Source organism: Diadema setosum, chromosome 2, assembly GCF_964275005.1.
Source record: "Diadema setosum chromosome 2, eeDiaSeto1, whole genome shotgun sequence".
Taxonomy (NCBI): Eukaryota; Metazoa; Echinodermata; class Echinoidea; order Diadematoida; family Diadematidae; genus Diadema; species Diadema setosum.
The window spans coordinates 46,107,480-46,131,581 of NC_092686.1; the positions used below are offsets into that span (position 1 = coordinate 46,107,480).

A 24,102-nucleotide genomic window follows, 5' to 3' on the forward strand; every position below is an offset into this window, starting at 1 on the left:
CCGCATTTTCGAAGATGAAAATGAAATATAGCAGCATCGAAAGCAGAAAAGAATTCAAAATGGATGCCGTATCTTCCTTCCATAATGTACCCAAGTATTTTTATGCCAGATTCTAAACTGATGTGATTTTGCAGCGCCAACCCTCTATTATTTTCAAAGCACACGCACGATAGGTGTGAACTTAAAACTATACATAAGCCAATAATCTTTATTACTGTTGTTGTTGTTGTTGTTGTTGTCACTCTTTCCACAGCATCGGAATTCTCATGAATGAAGAATTGTGTGATGTGCATTTTTTTTCCTCCCATAATCATATCAGCAACAACTGTGATAACAATGATGGTCATGATTTTGAAATAAATGGAAACACCCTTTCAAATTGCATAATCTTAAAACAAAATATATCAGTTTATGTTAAATTGTGACACTTGCCAAGTACACCTACATGCACCACCTACATGTACTTCCAAACGGAGTAACGAGAAAGCTTACAACGAGTGACAATCATTGGACATGAATATTACATTTTCCACTGAAAATAACTTGCGAAATGGAACACGAAACACACGTTAGTTGTCAGGCACTATTAAAGGGATGATACAGTATTGGTGGAGATGAGAATTGGGCTTTTAACTTTTTTGTGAAATACCAAGAAAACACTTATGACGTAGTATAGAAAATACCATTTTATGAGGAATTCAAAGTTTATTTGATGAAAATCGGGTTTGGAATGACTGAAACATCCAAAAATAAAGTAAAACAAAGCGATCGTAACAAAGAGTGGGTCCCACACTTTATTAGATTCGCTCTTTTTGGATATCTCAACCATTTCAAAATCAATTTTCATCCAATAAACATTGAATTCCTCATAGAATTACATGCTCTTTCATATTTCATTATCTCATTATCTCACCAAAAAATGTTAGAAACCTGAAATTAGGTCTCAACCAAAACTATACGATCCCTTTAAGGAATAGCAAAGCGGAAAGATGAAGCTCTGAGAGAGAAAGAGAAAAGAAAGAAGTACTGTAATCTTACCACCAACTGAAAATAGTGACGTACTGTATGACAGTTCGTGGGATTATAGATTCATGTACTGACACTGTATGACGTTTATGTTGTAGATACTGTAAATTGATATGATTAGTAAGATATAATCCAAAAACGTATTAGCCTTTTGCAAAGGTGGCTCGCAAGAGACTCGCATACAGCGGGCGATGGACTCGCGCGCACACAGTTGCGATCGGGGGCCCGTTTCATAAAACTTGTCATCAGTGACAAGTTGTCATAGATGTGACAAGCTACTGAAATCCTTGCATCTGACTGGCTGAGAGCAAATTTGTAATAGAAATCTGGCAGTTGTCACTGATGACAAGTTTTATGAAACAGGCCCCGGATGGTACTCTCGCAGCTCGCCGGTCGCGTGCTGTGTGTGCGAGTCCATTGCTCTCTGTGTGCGTGTGCTGAAATTATAACGAGCTGCAAAAGGCTAAGAACGTATTGGCCCCGTATGAAAAAGATTGACAATTTCTCGTCAGAATTTGCCACACTTTGTTAATATTCGATTGAGAAAAGAATTTGCCAGGTCCTGTAAGGCCCTGAAACGAAAGAACTTGTGGGTTCCAACTGCGATTGATACAAATTCACAAAATACATAATAGTATTGGAATTAGAATATTCTCCACGCACAGTACACACGGGCGCGCGCGCGCACACACCCACACGCACGCACACGTGCATACATACACAAACTTGATCCATGATATCCATGATCACTGATTCGTAATTGTCAACCCTATGACTCTGTATAGGCACACCGAAAATAAATATTCATTCAAGCTGTGTAATAGGTATACTACAGTACGTTCAAATAAACACTTTTTTTGTAGCTCTTTCAAAACCTATACGTACAGTAAAACTGCGGTAACTAAAGCTGTCTTGTGAGGTGTAGAAAAGCTTAAAATTCCATCTAATACACTTTGAATTGAAACAAGTCAACAACGGAAATCTAACCTTTTTCACGACCTTACTGATCTTAAACCTTGATTCATCAATACCATCACTAGAACTGACGAATCACGTTTATTTTCATAATGACTGTTTGGGGGGGGGGGGGGGGTGGGAAGGTGGCAAGAAAATGACAAAGATGAAAATGTGAGAGATATTCTCCAGAAACAAATCTGAAAGCTAGAGATCAGGAAGCCAGGCACCCCTTCCTGTTATTTCGACAAACCAGTGACGATTTTTTTTTTCAGCCCTTTTTTCATGATCTTTCAGAAGTCCTTGCATATGTAATCAGTTGTTCTTGTGTAACCTTTCCTTATTCAGGTTGTAGACCCTATAGAACCCTTGTTTTGTTCTTTAGCTTTTATCTCTACAATGCAGTGACATCAAATTTTGTGCTGAATTTTCACGATTCCCGTGTTAAATTCCCAAACAAAAACTACAGCACAATCTCGCTCAGTACACACTTACAACTTGCAGTCGTGGATCAGGGCGCAGCGTATTACGTGGGAAGATGTGATCATGATGGAATCAGCATTCTTATTGGAGCGCCCTCTATCTAATATATAAATTAATCAGTTTCATCAAGATCTAACTTTTTTTTCGCACAGCCTCTTCCCAGTAAAATTAAGTCTTGTACACAATTATAATTATATAGGCCTAGGGAAGATTTGATTGGTCACCACTGCGAATTTTTAGTACTGAGATATAGCGTTAAACCGTGGCATCGCCACTAGACCATCAAACGTGGTGAGCATGCAAGTCCGCATTTGTCAACGTATAGCCAAACATTATGTAGCGTATTTTGCCATGGGCTAATAGTCGGTAGACTATGGTTTTGAGGAATGTCTCTCATACTCCCTGGAAAACACTGTGCCACGTCACAGTCTTGATGGGAATTTTGTGCAAGTCGGCTTCTCATTGCGCTGCTGGATGTTTTCTATCGCCTTGGCAACCCTGAAAAGCCTCACTTCGTCAAAATGGCGACCAACCAACGTGATTCCAACGGGGAGTCGGTCAACGGTTCCTACCGGGACGGTTATCGCGGGATGTCCGGTGCAGTTGAACGGTGTGGTGTTCAGTGTACACGTGGAACTCAAGTTGAATTGTTCTGAAAGAGTAGCGGTATTAACATGAAATCAAACTACTAAAGAACCATTGATCGATATTCATTAAGACTCATCCTTTAACCTTTTTTTTTTTCATGCAGTCATTTTTGTGACTTTTTTTTTTTTACAAACGTTAAATTTAATGGAATGACACATAACTCAAATTAGAACCGAACAGATCCACCGATCGAGGTTCAAAAAGACGATTATGAGCGACGGACACTGACTACTGACAAAGATGACTACCATGTACTAATAGGCCTATTTGCCAAACAAGTTATTGTGAGTCTATGCCGGGACTCATGTTTAGCTTCTTCATGTTACCTTTCCGTTTGGTTTTTGACTGACAGCAATAATGAACTTACATTTCCATTAATGTATGAAACAGAAGTCAGTGAGCATAATTGGTTAGACTTACCTGAAATTGAGCAGTTCTTGGACGGAAGTTTAACGGCCGTATAGGGGATGGTCGGCATGGCAAGTACCCCGAATTTCTGGAGAGCTTTGTCATACGCCTTTCGCAGGTTCAGTACCAGGTTGCGACCCTTGGCGTACAAGCAGCCCTGGTAGTTTTCCTTGAGGTACTGGCCGACTATCCTCGTCAGCTGATTGGATTTGGAATTTGAATTTCGGATTTAAATTTCACCAGCGCCATTTTATTTTTCCGGTCTTAGTCCAAAGTAAAAAAAAAAAAAAAGACTGATGACAATTTTTCAGCAGTAAAACTCGATAAAGGTTTTACAAAAAAATATTGTAAAGTATCTGTGCTGTAAGACGTCAACTTTTAATGAACTACAGAAAAAATAAGCATTGCAAAATGTCAGTTAGTTATAGCTGAACTTATAAAACGTATAGGACCCAATAATCAAGCCTGTCTTCTTTTAGTTGTAGTGTGTGCCTGTGTTTCTGTTTGTTTGGGGTTTTTTTAATCACTTCATCATTCATAGTTATACACTTTTGTACTCGTTTAGTGCCCCATATCACTGCTATGACTCGGAAGCTTTGTGAACAATGAATGTTTGTTGTAAGGAATATCAAGAGCATGTGGATTTAATATTTGGCAAGGTAGGTCTATCTGTCAAAATTCAGATATTTTTTTTTTTCAAAGAGACACCATGACTGACAGTTTAAATGGATTGGCATGATCGAATGTTTTACCTTATTTCGATGTGACGTGTCGTTCGGTCTTGCTTTAAATGCCTTCCCAATTTCTGCCATCATGCTGGTTGGATAAAATCCCTGGTTTCCGTAGCCTCCGCCTAGTTGGGAACAAACGAGGGATAGTTTTGACAACTATGGCTACTTCTTATTCAGTTCTAATGTTTGTCCTAAACACTTACCCTATTAAGACCATTCACGATTGTACATTTTAAATACAAAGGCTTATATCACGCGTGTGACCAAGACTCCAGTACAGAAGTTTATACGAGCTGAGGGCAAAAGTTGAAAACTCATTCAGAATTGCGTTAAAAAAGACACACCATGATCTGAAAGTGACTTTTAATTTTTTGCCTAACTGAATCTGTTTACTGCATTACTTGATCTGCAGTAGCGTATGTCATGAGATAGCCGAAAAACCCTTACGGGTTGTAAGATCCGTTACAAATACATTTTACCAGGGGTACGTTTCATGAAGTCATCACATAAGCCGCTCATGTAGCTAGGTAAAGAAGTAAAATTCATTTCATGAAGTGTCTCATAAGTGTGTCTTATTAGCGAACAGTCTCTCTCAGGACTGTCATGAAAAGGACTCCAAGTATTTTTATTACCGGTGAGCAGATTGTGCACACAGCAAATTGAAATGAGATTTCTGAGCTTTTGACGAAAATAAAACCTTAAATAACAAACAATGATAAAAGAAGGATGTTTATGTGATGGTACTTAGCCCTTATAATCTGTTACAATTCCATCTAAAAATGAGAAATTTGTGTCAGATTGTGTCTGTTTATAGTTTGCCATTCTTTTGTGAAAATCAACTGGGTAGTAAAACAATCATATTCAATGTTTACCTCCGTTTTGAAGTGATGCTTCACTGATCCCTTCCTTGGCAAAGCATGAGAAAATTGTTGGACCTGGTTACAAAGGATCAACCATGAGAACAAAAAGGAAAGCTATGAGTAAGTTTATGTTCTACATCAAGTGGTATGTGTATGCTATGCAACCCGGTTTTTACCTTTAATTATGCTAGGTTGTCATAGAGATACTAATATATTCGCATGAGAAAGGAAAACAAAACAAAAACACAAACACAAAGACACAGGCATCAGTGTAAGGTATTTTACTAGGCTAGGCTTTCTTTTATTTAAACGCAGTATAACATATCTGAAGTCTGCCATCTTGATCTATGACAATGTGATTTCAAATTCCCCACAAATTGAACATGATGTAATTTACTCAGCATTGAAGCGAGAGTTCAAGCCATTTTGATTTTTTTTTAATGTGATGACGTAATCCTTACCGTTTTTGTGCATAGGGACGGACACCTCCTCGACCTTTAACCCGGATTCACTCAGCTTGTCAAGAGTCTTAGACACCAGCGAGTGCACCCGCCAATCACCATCGCTGCTGTCGAATCCCTCTAAGAGAACACCGACGCTCTCGTCGTCAATGTTCAGATTTTCGATCTGGAAGAGTGACAACAAGGATAATATAGAAAATATGAATAGTTTTCCTCATGCATGTATAAGCCATCTATTGATTTTGTTGAATGCTGCATGAATCCACCATGGAGACTGAAAAATATTCCGTTTCAAGGCAATTGATTCGGGAGAAAGTTAAAGGATTCACGACTGTATGAGAAAATCAAGATAAAGAAACTGGAAGAAAGGTTGATACCTAGGGTTATAGGTATACCGCCTTGAAGACGAGATGTTTTCCTCGACATCTCGACTTCTCGAGTCCAAGAAGGCGAGATGAGATCTCGGTTCTCTTCGTTCAGCCATGCTCATCAACTCTTAGTTTTTGATAGTTTCTTCTTGTTGGCTGTTAGACAGCCATCTATAGATGAGGGAAATGCATATTTAAAACACAGACATTGTTTCTGCGGAGGTACCAAATCAATTAACTTACTTCTTCTGTGTACTTTGGTACCCTTATCGTCGAATGCTGTCTGTGATCTAACCCGTCGTCGTATCCAGCGATAACCTGAACATGAAACGGAGGAAAGATTTTCAAACTTGTTCTCGTCGCAACGAGTTGGTTATACATACAATAAAGTTTTTAAAAAGTTCATGTTTTATAACGTTCCATAAATCACACAAAGTACAACAAATTCAGTGGATACAGTGTATGTAATTATTATAAGGTAAGTGGCTTCATTATGAACTGGAAACAATAAACGTTTTGACATCCATCAATTTGGAACTACCAATTTCATGTGTCATGCAAAATAAAGGACTTGTTTCAAAGGATGACACTCATTCACATTCTTTCTTATGACTGAATACATCAACACGACAGACATGACGTGCTGGTCTATTCCATTGTTGGTCTCTAATGGAAATAAAACTGGGAACCACATGCTGGGGCGTAAATGAGGAGTTCCTCGGCTTTTAGAATACCAGTAATAAACTACGCTACACATTATACGTTTAAAAGATTGTAACAAGGGAAATCCTTATAATACCTTTTGCTTTGTTTCAAACGCTCATCATGAACATCCCGGAGAGTTACACTGTACGGCTCTTCTTAAAATGTTCAATGTTATTACTGTCAGTCTTGCTGTTTCTATCAAAATTTTTCTTGATTTTATGTATTGTTTCCTGTGATTTTCATGCAAGCAAATTTGAATGATAAATCATGACCCAAATATTTTCGATACGCCCCTGTTACAATGATAATTATAATATCATACAGTTGTACCTCTAAGAGAAGTGCGCAGTCATCGACATTTCTCGCCATAGGTCCGATATGATCTATGGTGGGCTCCATCGAGATGGCGCCAGTGTATGGAACCAGGCCGTAGGTTGGTTTCATACCGACCACTCCGCACCAAGCTGCCGGGATCCGGATTGAACCGCCTTGGTCCGTCCCAATAGCCATATCTACGTCACCGACCGCTATCTGCTCCCAGAAATAATTATTACAATGACATTATTACAATGACATTAAAATTCGTATGATTTTGATAAGTTTTAAGACCGCCCCCCCCTAAAAAAAAAAAGACGGACCTTAATTACGAATGCTTTCACTTTCATTCATATTAGTTGTATAATGTGACGCGTGGTGTGATTCAGAAATTCTGGGTCCTCTGAAAAGCATGTCTGAAATTCTTTCAATGCGCATTCCCTGGTATTCATTAAAAAATCAAAAGTATTTTATACAGAGTTTACTATATTTTCGTCTATTCTATGTTTAATTCAGCTGCATTGTTTAATCAACCAGGTACGGCTTTACCAGGGAGGTGGAAGAGAGAAACTCTCTTCCACCTCCCTGGCTTTACTGAAAAAAAAAAAAGAATGTTAGTACTGGAGTTTTCCTAGTCTTTATCACAATTGTATGAATAGTATTAGGTTCAACAGAAAGACGTTTATACCACTATCAATTGCACAATAAGCCCTTCATTTGCTATTTTATGTTTCTAACGTATCACTATTGGATATGCAAAATCTACTTTGGAAACATCCCGAAGCATATAGACATCCAAATTATCCATATTCTGTCAATGAAATTATAATCATTTTAAAAAATGCATAAAACAAGGTAGTGCAGTTCAAAAAGATATATCTTTGCCACGAAGCTTTTAAGAATATAATACATCAATGACGTACCGCCACAGCACAACCAGAACTAGAACCACCGGCGCTCCTTTCGGTGTCGTAGGGGTTAAGGACCGGACCGTTAGCCCCTGTGAAGCTACTGCCGGAGTAACACAGGTCTTCGCATGCCATCTTTCCACTTATTTCGCCACCTGTAACAAACAGAAATTATTTACTAGAGCAAAATATACATACAGATGTATCATTATTACAAACTTGGGATAAAAACAGTTGACTAGTAAACAAATCCAAATAAAAGATAGTCTGCTACACGTCTTTCCGTTTAAGTTTACTTTAATCCCATTTCTAAGCTCTACCATTTATTTCTAAAAAAAAAAAAAACAAAAAAAAAACATAACGTTAAATTAGACGTTGATAACGTGGAAAGCGTGATACATAGAGAAACGAATGCAAAATATGAAATAATTCAACAAAACCAATACTTTTCTGAGCTGATATGGCAAACGGGGACAGTGCAACAAACAAACGTCATCAAAAAAATGAGAACTTACGGGATAAAAGATGGCCTGCTTAGCAATTCAAGTTTAAACAAAAACGAAAAAGGAGATGCATTGAGCATGTTTGTTTGCAAAATGAGTTAACAGTGAGTGCGGGGTAGCTGGCATACCCTCATCCAACACTCTCGTCACCACTGTAGCGTCGAAATCCGGCATGTAACCTTCCATGGCGTGACAACCATTTTGCAGTGGGACGCCAGCTACGGCAATGTTGTCCTTGACGCCGATCCTCTTCCCTTGTAGTTTCCCAGATGGGGCTCCACAGATACCGCACACGACACTCCTGTTCGGAAGGAATGGAGTACACCTTACCATTATTATAAACGGATCGTGGAAAAGGGTAGCAACATGCATGATATTATCATCTTCAGTTTAAACTTTCGATTTCCTACCCCGCCAGTATCAGTGTTCATAGGTATATAATCAATGTCTCTGTCTTCATATGTCTCCATCTCTCTCCTTGTCCCTGTCCCCGTCTCTATTTTGTGTATCTTGATCTCTCTGAATATACGTATTCACTTACTGCACAGTGAAATTCATTTATGTTAGGGTACACTCGCCACAAGTTCTTGACAGTGTGAGATGTGCTTCCAGCGTGTTCAAAATTATCGCATTGGTATGTTTACTTGTGTATGATGGTTATTGTTTGCTGGAAATCAATGTCACTGAACTTGCGACGGTCTGTTTACATTGCATCAAGTTTAAAGTAGAGTGGGATGAAATGACAGAGAAATCCAAAAGCAAAGAAGTCCTAGTATTTGAAAGGTGGGTCTTACCTTTTATCAAGACCACATTGCTTTACTTGTTTTTGGATGTCTCTGCCATTGCAGAACCGATTTTCATCAAGTAAATGTTGAATTCCTCTTAGAATTATAAACCCTTTCATATTTTGTAAAGTAGTTTCTAATTATCTCCCCCCCCCAAAAAAAAAAAAAAAAAAAATAAATAAATAAATAAATAAATCAGCCTGACTCCCTATCTCAACCAAACTTAAAGTATCCCTTTAAACTTTGAATATGGCGTTCATCGATTTTTGCATTGAGATGATGAAGGCATCACATCAAAGATATCCCATTGACCAGCACATAAACTCTTCACTAAATAGATGAAATTTATGGCTTTGGAGTACAAACCAACGGGAAGAATACGACATTGTGACGTCATCATCCCTTGCTTCTCCTAATGAGTATGTGTGTGGTTTGCACCTAATGTCAACATCCCATTATTATGTGAATCTATTCTTTGCCCGAATATATTATGATGAAACCTCTACCATACATTTTTTTTTTCGTGTAATCTTACTTTTATCTTTTAACGTCAACTTGGACATGGTGTGACATTGCACTTTAAATCATTTGACTATTGCACCATCGGCTGAGCGGGGATAGACTAACCCCAATGTGGTCGTTATTCCGTCGCACAATGCAATTCATCAACTTTAATGGGTGCCGCTGATTCCGGTAGTCCGTGTCAATGGTGAAAATTTATTAGAATTATTTGTTGACCTCATGGAGCATGATAATTAATTATACAGGTGACATCTTGCCCCTCCTACTAATGCAAATAATTATTTTGTCAGGAAACTCATCGCTTCGCATCAACGCTCTCGGGACTGAATAATCGAGTCAATGCTGAAATGAACATACTATTTGCAGACATTATCGCTCTTTTGTCGCTTATATTGATTTTTGCGGATTTTGAAAACATACTCATGACTGGAATTCTGCTGTTTGGATCAAAAGAAGTCCAATGTTCAAGGTTTAGTGATTAGCAATCCTTTCCTAAGTGACTTTGACCCAGTAAAACCAAATGCAACTTTTTTTTTTTTTTTAATTCATGAAAATGGTCGCAGCAGTATTGTGGGAAGTGTATTCATGTTCAGAATACAAACCAGAGTGTTGTGTTCAGAAAGCACACCAGAGTGGGCATCCAGCGGCATCTTATATTCTTTCCACAGTGGGTAGCTCTATAGAGAATGTCAGTTCTTGTCATGACTGTAAAATAAGCCGCAAGGTAAGACTTCACAATTCACAATACATGCGCGGATATTATCACCCGTATACCGTGTGTACTGTAGATCGGAATTTGATGTCTCATATCATTCTCACGTCATCATCTTATAAGGGTATTTTTTTCCCACAGAAACAATCACGCATTACTGAACAATCTACTACCGTCAGTATTCGCAAATTAGTGCTGCTAAAGAAAACATAAAGTGTCGGGGGGAAAAATATGTGAATTTGCTATGATATAGTTCTGATATTTCTTCCTGCATGACAGCGACTTAATGTAGGGATTTGTCTAGGGTCTTTGTTTCGGGTTAGTTAGGTTTCCATACTTAAGATACTTTTGTATTTCTTATTTTTATGTATAACAGTATATCAAAAAATATTTAATTTGTTGTATTACGTGTGGGGTGGAATGCACCCTATAACAAGCTCTGCTTTTTAGCATTCCTTCCCATTTCCAGTATTTCCATATAATTAAAGATGTTCTGTAAACTTATCTTTTATTATGTATTGTGATGTAATTTGTGTATTCAATTTCTGTAAAATATTCATATGTTTCTGTGGAAATAGGAAAAAAGTAAATGAATGATCAAATGAATAGATATTAGTTCTGACACAACATACAATTTAAGCTTGGAATAAAATAGGGATGAGAGTCAGTAGGCTACATATTGCCCTCATTATCTACATACATAACATAGCCCCGTGCTCTCAGAGAGATAGATAATAATGATGATGATGATGATGATGTAATGATGATAATGATAATAATAATAATAATAATAATAATAATAATAATAATAATAATAATAATAACAATAATAATAATTATTATTATCATCATTATTATTATTATTACTATTATTATTATTATTATTATTATTATTATTATTATTATTATTATTATTATTATTATTATTATTATTATTATTATTATTATCATAACAACAGTAACAGTAATGAGAACAATAATAACAGCAATAAAATGAAGGTAATTAACCCATTCATTTAGCACATATCACCCAAAAAAACGACAACAATAGATTAATTTCTCTGGACAGAGAAGGAGAGAGAGGAAAAAATGAGGGAGTTAGGAGGATATCTTGCAGAATTTCTTTTTCGAAGAGGCTGTGTATTAAGCAGGCAGTATAATGTCAATATGAACGCGATGATCTCCTTCAAGGTATGTTTTCATATGATAAGCGTGCCCGTCATTTCTGCCTTTGAGAAACCATATACCACTTGGTACGTCCACGAACCGTCACCATTTGTCTGCATTACCTACCATGCGTTGTATCTATTTTCAGTCGGTTTGCGGCCAGGCATCCTCGGGTACTTCACCGGGAGGCGTGGCTCGGGTAGTTTGCTGGCTTCGTTTATCCGCTCTATTTGGCGTTGCACAACAGGGCCGTACGCCTACATACAGACGGGAAAAATAGGGGAACAAATTACAAAAAAAGACACTCAGGAATCAGATGCCAGAGATACCCTGTTAAGATAAGGGAATCGTCACAGCCAGCCATAACCAATTTCTATGGTTTCCTACTGTAATATATACATCATGATAATATAGTCACGATTTACAACCCCACCTTGTAGGATGAATTATGTATCTATATACTTAGTAGGCCTAATTAAAAGTCATTAAACAGGAAAGCAAATTAACGTTCCTCTCTTCCTGTACACAGTCATATATAGGTGACTTATGTCCTTTGAAGTAAATAATGGAGATAGGGTTTGGTCCTTGTTTGCAAGCATTCCGTGCTTAATGGGTATCGCATTCCTGTCGTGGACTCGAAAGATGAAACAATGCAACGTGTAGACGAGAGCAGAATGGTGATCATTCTCTTGCGACGTGAGGCATCATGTCAACACGTCGATTGAATATCATAGTTGACACGGACCTGGTATCACGTTACCAGAATAAGTCATGGATCATTCACCAGTCTCGCTTCGGAGAGAACATCACAAATAATAACTTGTACCCGTAGCAGCATGTTATTGAGATGAGGACATTCCAGACCTTCCCGTGTTCAATACGAAACTCGAAATAATTTTAGTCCCCACGACAAGGATCGAGAGATTTAAAGGACGTGAGCCTTTCTTCACGTCGGGTTTTCCGGTGTGCTTGTATTTTGTTTGTCTGTTTGTTTATTTATTTATTTGTATGTTCGTTTTGAGGTATTTGTACAGTTATGCGTCCATTGAAGAAGAGTCATAACAACTTTGATTAATGTACAGATAAGAGTATTACAGTCATTTCTTCTTCCACTCTTTCTACTACATAATTTTCTACTACATGACATATCTATAACGTCTAATAAATGTGTTGACATCCGTATGGAAAGTGAAATAAAAGTGAATTAGATTATTGACAACACATTCAATTCCGTTTGTACGGTTGTGATCGTTATTGTATAACTGCAAACATTTTACAACTAGGATAAATGCTAATTACTGTTCACTTTCTTCGGTTTCAACTTCTACTACTTTAGTATTCTGCTCTTCCTCCTATTACTATTACTATACTACACTACTACTACTACTACTATTATTATTATTTACTACTACTACTCCAACAGTTGACAACTGCAACAACTGCTGCTGCTACCTTACTACTACTTCTGCTCTGTTATTACTATTGCTTATTACTTACTATTACTTATCATTATTGCTTTTCTTCTAGTTATGGAAATCTGTCACTTATATATATACAGTATTTGATGGTTCTTAAACAAAGCAAACCCATGATACTCTCGAAAACATAACTTCTTAGTGAATGTTACTGGTAATGTCATTTCCTTCCACAGATGCCATCCAAATTTGAAAAGTGCTAAAATTTGATGGTGCTTACAGCTGCAGGAATGATTACTGTGAACGCAAAATAAATATATATATATATATATATATATATATATATATATATATATATATATATGAAATATATACGAATTATAAGGGATTAGAAAATATTTATCAAAATGTTAATTTATGCACTGTGTGGCTCCTTTAGTGCAAGATAACTGAGAATCTCTTCAGGAGAGGTTTCTAGAACAAAGTCTACAAGACTTCGTTCCTTGAAGCCGCGTGGTATGCGTCCTCAGGAGATTTTTGCTGCTACGGATTGATTGGCAGCCTCATTACCTCCGGTACAGCGTGGGCCTACTACAAAAGTAGGTCCCATCGGTACAACAATGCTCCACCTTTAAAGGGACTGTGCATTACTGGTTGAGGTGAGAATTCAGGTTTATAACATCTTTTGGTGAGATAATGAGAAACCTCTGATGAATATGAGAGAGCACTTAATTTCAAGAAGGATTAAGCGTTTATTTGATGAAAATTGGCCTTGAAATGACTGAGATATCCAAAAAGCGATCCTAATAAAATCAACAGGCCATTACTTTTATTAGGATCTTTGTTTTACCTTATTTTTGGATATCTCAGTCATTTCAAAACCGACTTTCATCAAATAAACTTTTGATCCCCTTAGAATTTAATATGCTCTTTAATATTTACACAGAGTGGTTTCTAAATATCTCACAAAACGTTACAAGCTGAATCCTCACCTCAATGAGTACTGCAGTCCCTTTTAACTTCCCATGCCATCTAAGACACGCGGAAACGGACAGAAGGGAGCTCCTAGAGGAGTTAGGGCTTCTCAGCACTATACCCGAGGCTCTTACAACCTTTCACTACCAAACGGTCATTGAGCATGAAGAAGGAGCATAGTCCAATGGGACTCCAAGAGGCGCATAGGGAATAAATAATACCTTGTTGTTGTTGTTTTCATTTCCGTCTTCAGATATAGATATACACAAGTTGCATATACATTACATATACATATACATTATACATATACAGTATGAAGAAACAGGGGGTTACCCGTTCAGCCATATAGGCCTACCTTCAATTCACATCACGTTGTTAGTTGTAATTTACAGAGTACAGCAGTGACCGTCGTGGCCGTTGTTGCAATACGTTATTTATCAGATAATGACCTCTTTTTTCCTAATTACATTTTGTCATAAACCAGTGGAAGAGATTTGAAAAAGATTACATCGTCGCCTCATCTAGTTTGCATGTCATGTATAGCTGCAACTCTGCCGCCGTTTCAAGATAACATTATTGGGATCTTCTGCACAAGTAGTAATGACAGGAAACTTCTACTGCTCTTTTGTTTTTTATTTGACTCTTGTTGAGTGAAGTCAAATCTAACATACAGGGGCGTTTGGCTTTCAGTATTCCTGATGGTTCCTACTTTTACATCATACATATACCGTGTTCAGAAGAAAATAATACTTTCGGAAGAATTACGCGTGTTTTCGAAGGAGGGCTCCTATTATAGCTTTGTATATACTAACTCAACTTCACGGCTACAGAATTTAAGCACTTAAGGATTTAAGTTCTTAAGTAATAACTTAAAAAGGACTAGGCCTACAGTAATCGTGAAATTAAATCCTCCACGAGATTTTGAATCTTCTTAGCACGAAGGCCATGTATGTACAAAAATGCACACATTTATAGGGTTCTACCAGGGAAGTGGGAAATCCCATATCCCTGGTTCTGCAATGATCGGATATCAGCACGATTGTCACCCCGTTCGAATTTCTGGTATTGTAGGAGATGGCCTACCCACATTATTCTTCTACTGTGATGTAGAACTGACATAGCGAACTGCCCTGAAGTTTTCTACATAATGGAATTACCACAATGTGCTTGGTTATACCTCAAAGCACCCCCCCCCTTCATCACCATTTCACACTTCACTGTACTTCCTTGTGACGCATGACATCTATACTTCCTGCAGCCTGGACTTGTATTTCTCTCTGTTATAGGCCTACACTTCACTGGTGTCTTGAACCATCAGATACTTTAGCTCACATTTATCACCTCAAGGGTCAGTCAAAACTTCCTTGTTTTGAATTATCACACAATCTATTCTCCCTTCTTGTTCTGTCATAGGGCTGTATGATTTAAACGTATAAGTAACAAATTACTTTTGTCGTCTTTATTGTTGATTAGATTATATTTTCAACTGAGGACGGGGCTTTGAAATGATATCCTTTTGTGCCAAGATGGTAGCAATGTGGTATGTGTCTCTCACGGCAATTAATCTCTATCTGTGATACAATACTCATCTCGAAGATAGTTTGGATATGATGTACGAGAACCCAGGCATACGGGGCTTAGTTGGTACGTGACCACCTCAACGGTTTGTCCGCTGTTAGTTTCTATGTTTTTACAGTCACTCGTCTCTTCCCAGCCCTTTCATGCATCATTTTCATCACCCTCAGAAAAAAAAAAACAAGAATTAAGGCCTACTAAGATAGTGGTACATGACATGCATATACCAAGAGGTACTCGGTAAGCCTACTAATCCACTGAAGAAACTTATGTTGCTTTGTTACAAATGCTGGCACAGATACATAATGAAAGAGGAAAGTTAACATCCTAAAGAGCTGGTATTCTTCTATGCAATCGTGTCGATTACAGCGTGTCTTGCTAGCGCTATAAGCTGAACAGCAAAATCAAGCACATTTTGTGCTTGTCTCCAAGTGGTCCTGACCTTCGAATAAAAGAGAGAAAATACGGGTATTACTCACTGCGAGAGAAAAAAAAAAGCAATCTAGGCCCATTGCATAAAACTATAATGACTTTACAATTAATAATATCTCTGCAGTCAGTGGTAACCATCAGTGAATTCTTGCATGGCTTTGATCAGTGTTGCTTTGGCAGTTGATTGCAGAGTTGCCGCTTTTTGTGAAGTTACCATAGTTTTATGCAACGGGACCCAGATTTTTTTTTTTCTCTTGGGCCCTACAGTTGATTCAATAATATGAGGTAAGCTTTGTAGTTGCTGTGGTGACTAAATCTTTAAACATTCTGGATGATTATGAGGTGCCTTTTTCAAAACATAGAAATAAAAGATAAGGCTCCTCACACGATGGAGTTATTGGTTGTTATAAGAGTGTCCATTTCGCAAGCGGCAGTGCTTTGTCTGTGCCACACATCAGCAATACGTCACACTGATTGGGCACAACAGATATTATTCGAGTTATGTGAGATATGTCGTGATTTGCCTGAATGTTCGTGGTAGCGAGGGTGCTCATTTTTACTCTCTCTGTTCTCATGGCAGTAACACTTAAAGGATAGGCCCATCCTGAAAGCTAGTTTGCTTGACTTCGATAACAAAAAACAAACAAACAAACAAACAAACAAAAACGAGAGGATAGCGACAGTGAAAGTTTGTACAAATTCTGATGAAAACCACTGGTATATTTTTTTTTTTCAACTCAAAATTATTGAAGCACATATTTGCAACTCCGTGATGAACCTGTCTAGCATGTGAGTTTATACTTACTATTTGCCCTTCCAATAAAATTCCACAATATCTTCCCTTTTTTTTAGAATATTGATAACAAAATATATGTCATCTTTCTTTCTTTCTTTCTATCTTTCTTTGCACGCAGGGGTTTTACAGAAAAGTATTTTGCTTGATTATATTTAAAGGTACATGTAGCCTACGTACGACTGGAACTTTATATGATGGGAAGATGAACATTTTTCATTTCAAGTGCAGAAGAAATTGGGGAGGGGTGAGCTCGCATGTGACATCAAAGAAATGACAATTCAATTCTATTTATCACAACTTCACAAAAGCATAACTTTCTCAGTTTTCATCGGAATTTGCCGAAACTTTCACTGTCCTGTTTCTCTAATTTCACTGCTTCTAAGGACTCAATCTTATTTTCAGGGTGGACTCCCCCTTTAATTGAGTTTCTTTGATATCCATTGATTATTCCATGAACGACTGTCTTCACAAATACACAGACTCTTCATAGCTCTGCCCACAATCAACACACACAATTCAGAAGCTTAGCGTGGTGTTTGCCGTTCATTCATTTTTCCACGTGTCATTGTCATTAGCTCCAAACTGCAACACTGTAGTGTATCGATTGGTTGGGCAGGAGAGCAGGACAGATGGTCTAATTTTTTGCATGAATTTTAATGAGCAACGCTTCGCACGCTGACGGGGCATATCAAGCTGACGTACACTCGCTGATCGACCAGTATCGATATAATAACACCCAACTGCCTGAAAACCACGGCAGACTCGTGAATACTCAATTAGCAAGATTTTTCAAATTTGTTACAAACCGTAAATGATGAAGGGTGAATCGTAACACAGTTTTAGTACTGAGTCTTATTAACGCTGTATTTCTTGATGGTACATCACGGTAAAGTAATTCCCAAGAGGCGTGACTGGAAATTGTACGAAATACATTTTGAAAGTCATACATGGAAATAGAACAAGAGGATGACTATACGGCGGACTTTTTCCGATGCGTTCACGAAGAGAATATTGGTCATTAAAATGTATAAGGGGTAGTCGCGAAGACTGTTACTTTCACCTCCTACCTCAGTAGGCCTACATATCCATGTAACCTCGTAGCAAATGCTACATGCTGGATTCTTGTTCTTGTTCTTTGTCACTTTGTTATGTTTCCTTCATTCTATTTCACCAAGGGGTCTAAATCCTACCAACACGCTTTCAGTAGGCCTATTTCTTTCAGATTATATTAAAAAAAACACACACACATTAGTATTTGATATCGTCACTGATCGTTTGGTTTCTATAATTTCATTTAAATTGATTTTTTTTTTCGCTCGCATAATTTGTCAATTTTTGTTTTCATTATTTCACATAGTATTTGCCTTTCATAATCTAAAGTGATATATTGACATGTTGCATGGTAACCAGCATACTAATTGTAATAATCATAATTGTAGCCATTTGGTTTTGACCATCATAATTTTTGTAAACATCATAGGTAGTAAAGTGCCAGCATTTCGTCATGAGTCTACACTATAAATCAATTGGCTTTACACTGTAATAGCTCCGGTTAACCCCCTCCCCACCCCCCACCCCTTCCCCTCCCTCTTCCAGTAAATTTGGTTCTTCGTTACCTGCAATTCTTCCTGACTGACGTCAAGCCCTTGGTCCCGAGCAATCCTCTTCAGCTCTTCCAGAGAAGGCAACCTCACTGGTGGAGACGAGTAGAGAGCTGAGGAGAACAAACCCGCATCGCGTTAATTATTAAACTATTAGTCTCCTTCCACCTCGCCACCACTTTGCTGCTACTAAAGAAACCATCAACATACTATTAATGTACCATTTTTTTTTCATTGTCTAGAATAATTTCACGTTGACACACTTCAATTGTTGCTATGATTTAATCCCATGAAACGGGGGAAAAACATCGTTACCTATATACTTTGCCTCTGATAAACCCACCGGGACTGTTACTTTGAGATTATGACTGCAATCATTGTGTAATGTTATACAAACTTGATTTTGCTTCGGAATTTAAAAGAAGTCCCTTCAAGAAACACTTCATCGTTGTACTTGATAGGCAAACTTTGTCAAACTCTAACAAAACAAGGAACTTTTATCCTTCCATATCAGATTAGGACAAGAAGGGACATTTTATCGGGGTATCTTCGAACGGACCATCTTCTAACTTGAACTTGATGACAAATAATATCGCGGATTGAATGCTCGAAGCTACGAGGCGCCCGTCGCTACCCATATGAACAGACATCTCTGATGCCTACCATTCTGGCGCGGTGTCGTGCCGGGCAGTTTCGGTCGCTCTGAAGCTGTCGGCAGCGCCTCTCCGTTGATGGGATACCTCGAAGACATCGGTTTTCCCGCCATCCTGGTATGCCCCGGCGAGGATCCGTTGTCATCTGGGGTGTGATCTGCACGAGATTGTAGTGGATGAAAACTTTGGGGTTAGTCAGGTATTCCGAAGAAGGAAAAAGAGAGGAGGAGATGGGTGGGTGTGGGGGGGGGTGGGAGAAAGATAGATGAAGAGAGAGAGAGAGAGAGAGAGAGAGAGGGAGAGGGAGGGGAGGAAAAGAGAACGGGGAGGGCAGAAAAAGGGGGAGAGGGGACAGAAGGGAAAAGGGGTAAGGAGAGGAGGGGCAGTTGAGAATAAGCGTACATTATGTGTAAAGTTTTAGTTATTGTGATCTAGTTGAGTAGGTATCAAGCAAAATCTGTTCATGATCAGATTTCAGGTTAAGAGTGTGTTAAATGAATGATGAATCTTTTTTATTGATACTCTGTATCAATGGATATTTTAGTGTAGCGGTATAACGGTTCACTGCTTTTATCTCAGTATTTGTGGTTCTCAGAAAACAACAGATTTGGATTTACATTAATATCACATTTCAATATATTGTTATGAATTATAATAAATGTATATCTAGGCCTATTCATCTACCATCTATAATGTAGATGATTTTCATTTTGCTATCATTTTTTTTTGTATAGTATATTTTATATAACATGCTTACTATCTAATTCGATTTCGTCATATGTTAATTGTCAATGCTCCATTTTGGTTTGGCATGCTTCCAATCAACAGCAATCCATATCAATACTGCTTTTTGCCAGCCCACATCAGCATGTAGTATTCTCCTTTCCTCATTGTCCTGTGCCATTCTTATGTGTAATGTATTTGTGTAGGATTTTGCACTGTTCAGGGAGATGAGAAGAAATGCACTGTTTCACTGTATTGTTAAAGTTCACGTTCACATTCATTTAGTTTATATTTGATGAAAACAGACAGAATACACCAAAAAAAAGGGTACTGAATGAATTTGATACTGATAAGATACAAAGGTAAAAACTAAGAGAGGATAACATCGAATGTGAGGTACAAACAAAAGGCCGAGGGCCTGTTAATGGCTTATCCCAAGAAACTTTACAAAATATATTTCCTACTTAACAGAGAAAAGGGACAAATTCGCAGATGATTATGTAATCAGATGGTGTACGAATGAAAAAGTTTTGCTTTAAAGGGACATTCCAGACGATTTTCATAATTTCACATCATGTAGTACATAAATCGACGACTCCATGTATAGATTTGTGGAATTTACTGTGGTTCTTGAGCAGAGAAACAATACTTTGAAAACCCTTAAACAAATTACACTGAACAAGGATGATGACATAGGAGGTTCGCATATTTCAGAAATGTGGCAGTGTAATTCCATGACAATACCGCTTGCTTGTGAGTTCACCTGTGTATAATCTATGCATGCCTTCTTCTTTTGTTCTGCTTCCTTGAGCCCCAACTCGTGCATTCTTATGGTGACTCTGCCATGTCATCATCCTTGTTCATTGCAATTTGTTCTAAATTTTGAAAATATTCTTATTCTTCATCCCAATCATCACAAATTCTGAAACTCTGTCCTCAGTATAACTGATTTATAGTTGTTCAAATGTAAAAATCTGAAAATCATCCGGAGGTCTCCTTTAAATTTCTTGTAAAAGCAGGAGGGGCATTTTCTTAATTCTACCTCGAGACCATTCCACAATTTTGGACAAAATAAGTGATTGTTGTGAAAGAAAATTCATAATCAAATCTAGGGATATGAACGCGACTTGGCCACCTTGTGGAATAAAGAACAAAGTATCCATTTTCAAGAAAACAATAACTGAGAATCTTTGGCAACAGATTATGCGTATATGGGAACAAAAAAAAAAGTTGCAGTTTGCGATTTGGGTTGAAAGAACTTTAATGGTTAATTTCCTGAAATACTATGGATCTGTCTGTAACAATGAGAGTGAACCACTTATAATGCGTATTATTCTTTTCTAAAACAACACAAACCTACTGAAATAAATTGTCTGTTTCATGGTCAATGACAGTAATAAGAAGAATTAAGTTGGGGGACAAGCAAATGAGAACACTTAGAAATTTTAAGAAATATTATCATTCGAATGAAAGACATATACAACGAGTATGGAGGCCTAACAAGAGCAAAACTTGATTATTGTGTGCACCTATATCCTGTGGTGGAAGCATGCATGTTCAATGAATACATCGTGTGTGTGTGTGTGTGTGTGTGTGTGTGTGTGTGTGTGTGTGTGTGTGTGTAGTTGATGAGGTTCGAGCAAAAGACACACCTCTAAAAGTGCACAACTGGTACAGCTTGATTCCGCGTTGGCAATTAACCCTAACTGGATTTTAAGATCCGAGCTCAGTCTTTTTTTTTAATCGTCTTTCCTCATTAACTCCCCATCCATCCCATTAACGAAGAAAATAGAAACAAGCTTTGCTTGTATCGACTTAAAGGGATCATACAGTTTTGGTTGAGACCTAATTTCAGGTTTCTAACATTTTTTTGGTGAGATAATGAGAAACCTCATATGAAATATGAAAGAGCATGTAATTCTATGAGGAATTCAACGTTTATTTGATGAAAATTGGTTTTGAAATGGCTGAGCTATCCACAAAAAAAGCGATTCTAATAAAGTGTGGGACCCACACTTTATTACGATCGCTTTGTTTTACTTTGTTTTTGGATGTTGCAGTCATACCAAACACGATTTTCATCAAATAAACTTTAAATTCTTCTTAAAATGGTATGCTCTGTACTATATCATAAGTGTTTTCTTGGTATCTCGCAAAAAGTTAAAAGCCCAATTCTCATCTCCACCAATACTGTACCATCCCTTTAAGAGATACCAGCGATGTTCAATCAATGAGCGATACCGCTAACTTTTCTAGTCCCGTTGGCAGCATGTTTGCATACAAAGACAATAGAATTTTAGGCTTGTGGCTCTGAGTGGGTTAAACCAGCTATCCTACTTCGTAGTTGGTTCCTATATGCCATTCTGAATTGCCATTGCGACGCCTGCCAGCACTCCTTGGTACACGCGCAATATCACTCTTGACGTGACTAAGAAATACGAGAGGTTAGGAGGTCCACACGAACTAATGCATTCGACAGGTAAAGCATGCATAGTAGCTATGAGGATATACTCACTGTAGTACGTATGTATGTATGTATGTATGTATGTATGTATGTGTGTATATTACTGTATCTTTGTATGTTGTCCACATAATATATGATACAAAAAAAATATCTCCCGTTCCATTATTCTTTATTGAGATTTTGAAGGGAGTACATCGTTTACGGAGAAAAAAAAAGGCGTAGGGCCTAATTTGTCTAATGGAGCTAATTGGTACAGAAATATTTGATCAAAGAATAAAGAGATGATAATTATCATACACAGCAAGCAGCGTTTGTTTACCACGTCACAGAAGGCTCCGCTGCGTTGTCATATAATATCGTTTTGATTCCATTCCATTATCGCGATTGGATGTGCGCTAATTATGTCAATATTTCCTTACCTCTCAGATCCCAAGTTCTGTCATAGAACGTAGAATCGGCACTAGCTACAAGGAATGTTAGGCAATTATGAGAGCGGTAATTTATGGCAGTCGAGATGAGCGAATAAACTATGCATCATAATAGATAATTGATGCGCTAATGAATAGTGGTTATTATGATCAAACGATGTTCCTAAATGACTCTCTGTAATTTCATGAAAATTCCTTCCATAAAGAAACGACATGCTAGTAACACAAAGTCAAATAGAACACACATAAAAAATTCCATACATGTTCATTACAGCGTATTTTGGGATGGTCAATTTGTGTTAACATAAAGATTACAGACGATTCTACACGGAATAACTGTCAATATACTCGTTATTCAGAAAAATCATAAATTTGATCATTGTTCATCTTTCTTCAAATTTTCTTATACATTCTTCAAATATTCAATATGAATTATCAAAGGGTTGTTTCTCTACTTATTCATGTCCATACAAACTGGCGAAACCCCAGGTCTGGTCAGTCCTGGCCAAATAAATATTACAACATGTCCCGTTTGTCCTGCTCATACGTAGCAATGACCTGTATGTACGGACTTCGAGATAAAATCTCTGAATTCATTCAAATCTTTCAGTAAACATACTTGGGGATGATAATCTCTTTACTTAATACGGTGTCGTGTGTTTTTCCCCAGCCCTGAGGAGCAATTAAACACCGGCCCACTCGATACCCTGTGCACGTGGAATTAATGAGTGAGGAAAACAGTATAAGATGGTGTTTAAGGCCTCAAAGCGAATAGAATGGACAATACGCAGAAAAATGCCTAACTGCACCGGTACCATTCCTCTTTTCTCCCTCTTTCCTTTTCTATTCTTACTCCTTAATTCTTAAATTTCTTATTTTATCATTTTGCATGTATACTTGTGCTGATGAAGATATATGTGGAGTCCCTTCGCCGCCAAACGTTTGCCGAGAGAACCCTGCACTCTCCACGCGCTCGAGTGGCAAGCCGCTGCGAGTAACCCAATTAGTCTAATGGCAGCTCCACTCCCCTCCGCGATGAAACGGAGGAGCTGCCGGGCGATTCTCGCCTTCGTATCATTTTGATTGCCCGATCGCTGGCTTCATCAAGTGATTCAAGTGGTCGTTGAATAGCTTTTCCCCATCCCCCTCTGTCCCCTGTACTTTAACTTCTGGATGAAATGTCAATTTACAATTTAGCAAACATCCTTTGTTCTGGGATTGGGTGCTACCTATATTGACAACTAAATATTTCAGCATTGTGATGAGTCATCACATAAAAGGGATAATATTATCCGCCCATGTGGAGGTCGCAGCTTTTTTTATTGGAATCTATTCCAATCTCGAAAGACTCACTAAGTCTGGAAATACCAACTTATTTACATGTGCGAGATAGTGGGATATAGAATGACAGCGTGATATATGGTGTTTCTTCTTTTTTTTTTTTTCCTGAGAATTATTACGGTGTCATCTAGTCATCTCACTAC

The 24,102-nt window shown here is 37.8% G+C and overlaps 1 protein-coding gene across 1 annotated transcript in view; it reads right to left on the minus strand.

The window, feature by feature from the left end:
* Positions 1-2,725: 2,725 nt before the first annotated feature.
* The window catches only part of LOC140245704 (amidase-like), a 34,197-nt gene continuing 12,820 nt past the window's right edge, over positions 2,726-24,102 (minus strand). The window contains exons 2-13 of the mRNA XM_072325245.1: positions 19,014-19,160; positions 18,366-18,463; positions 11,683-11,813; positions 8,499-8,671; positions 7,883-8,022; positions 6,975-7,175; positions 6,183-6,257; positions 5,572-5,737; positions 5,123-5,185; positions 4,272-4,372; positions 3,532-3,718; positions 2,726-3,115 (exon numbers count right to left, since the gene is read on the minus strand). Of these exons, the coding sequence (XP_072181346.1) occupies positions 2,886-3,115; positions 3,532-3,718; positions 4,272-4,372; positions 5,123-5,185; positions 5,572-5,737; positions 6,183-6,257; positions 6,975-7,175; positions 7,883-8,022; positions 8,499-8,671; positions 11,683-11,813; positions 18,366-18,463; positions 19,014-19,160 (1,712 nt within the window). The 3' untranslated portion in view covers positions 2,726-2,885. The remainder of the gene's footprint in view (positions 3,116-3,531; positions 3,719-4,271; positions 4,373-5,122; positions 5,186-5,571; positions 5,738-6,182; positions 6,258-6,974; positions 7,176-7,882; positions 8,023-8,498; positions 8,672-11,682; positions 11,814-18,365; positions 18,464-19,013; positions 19,161-24,102) is intronic.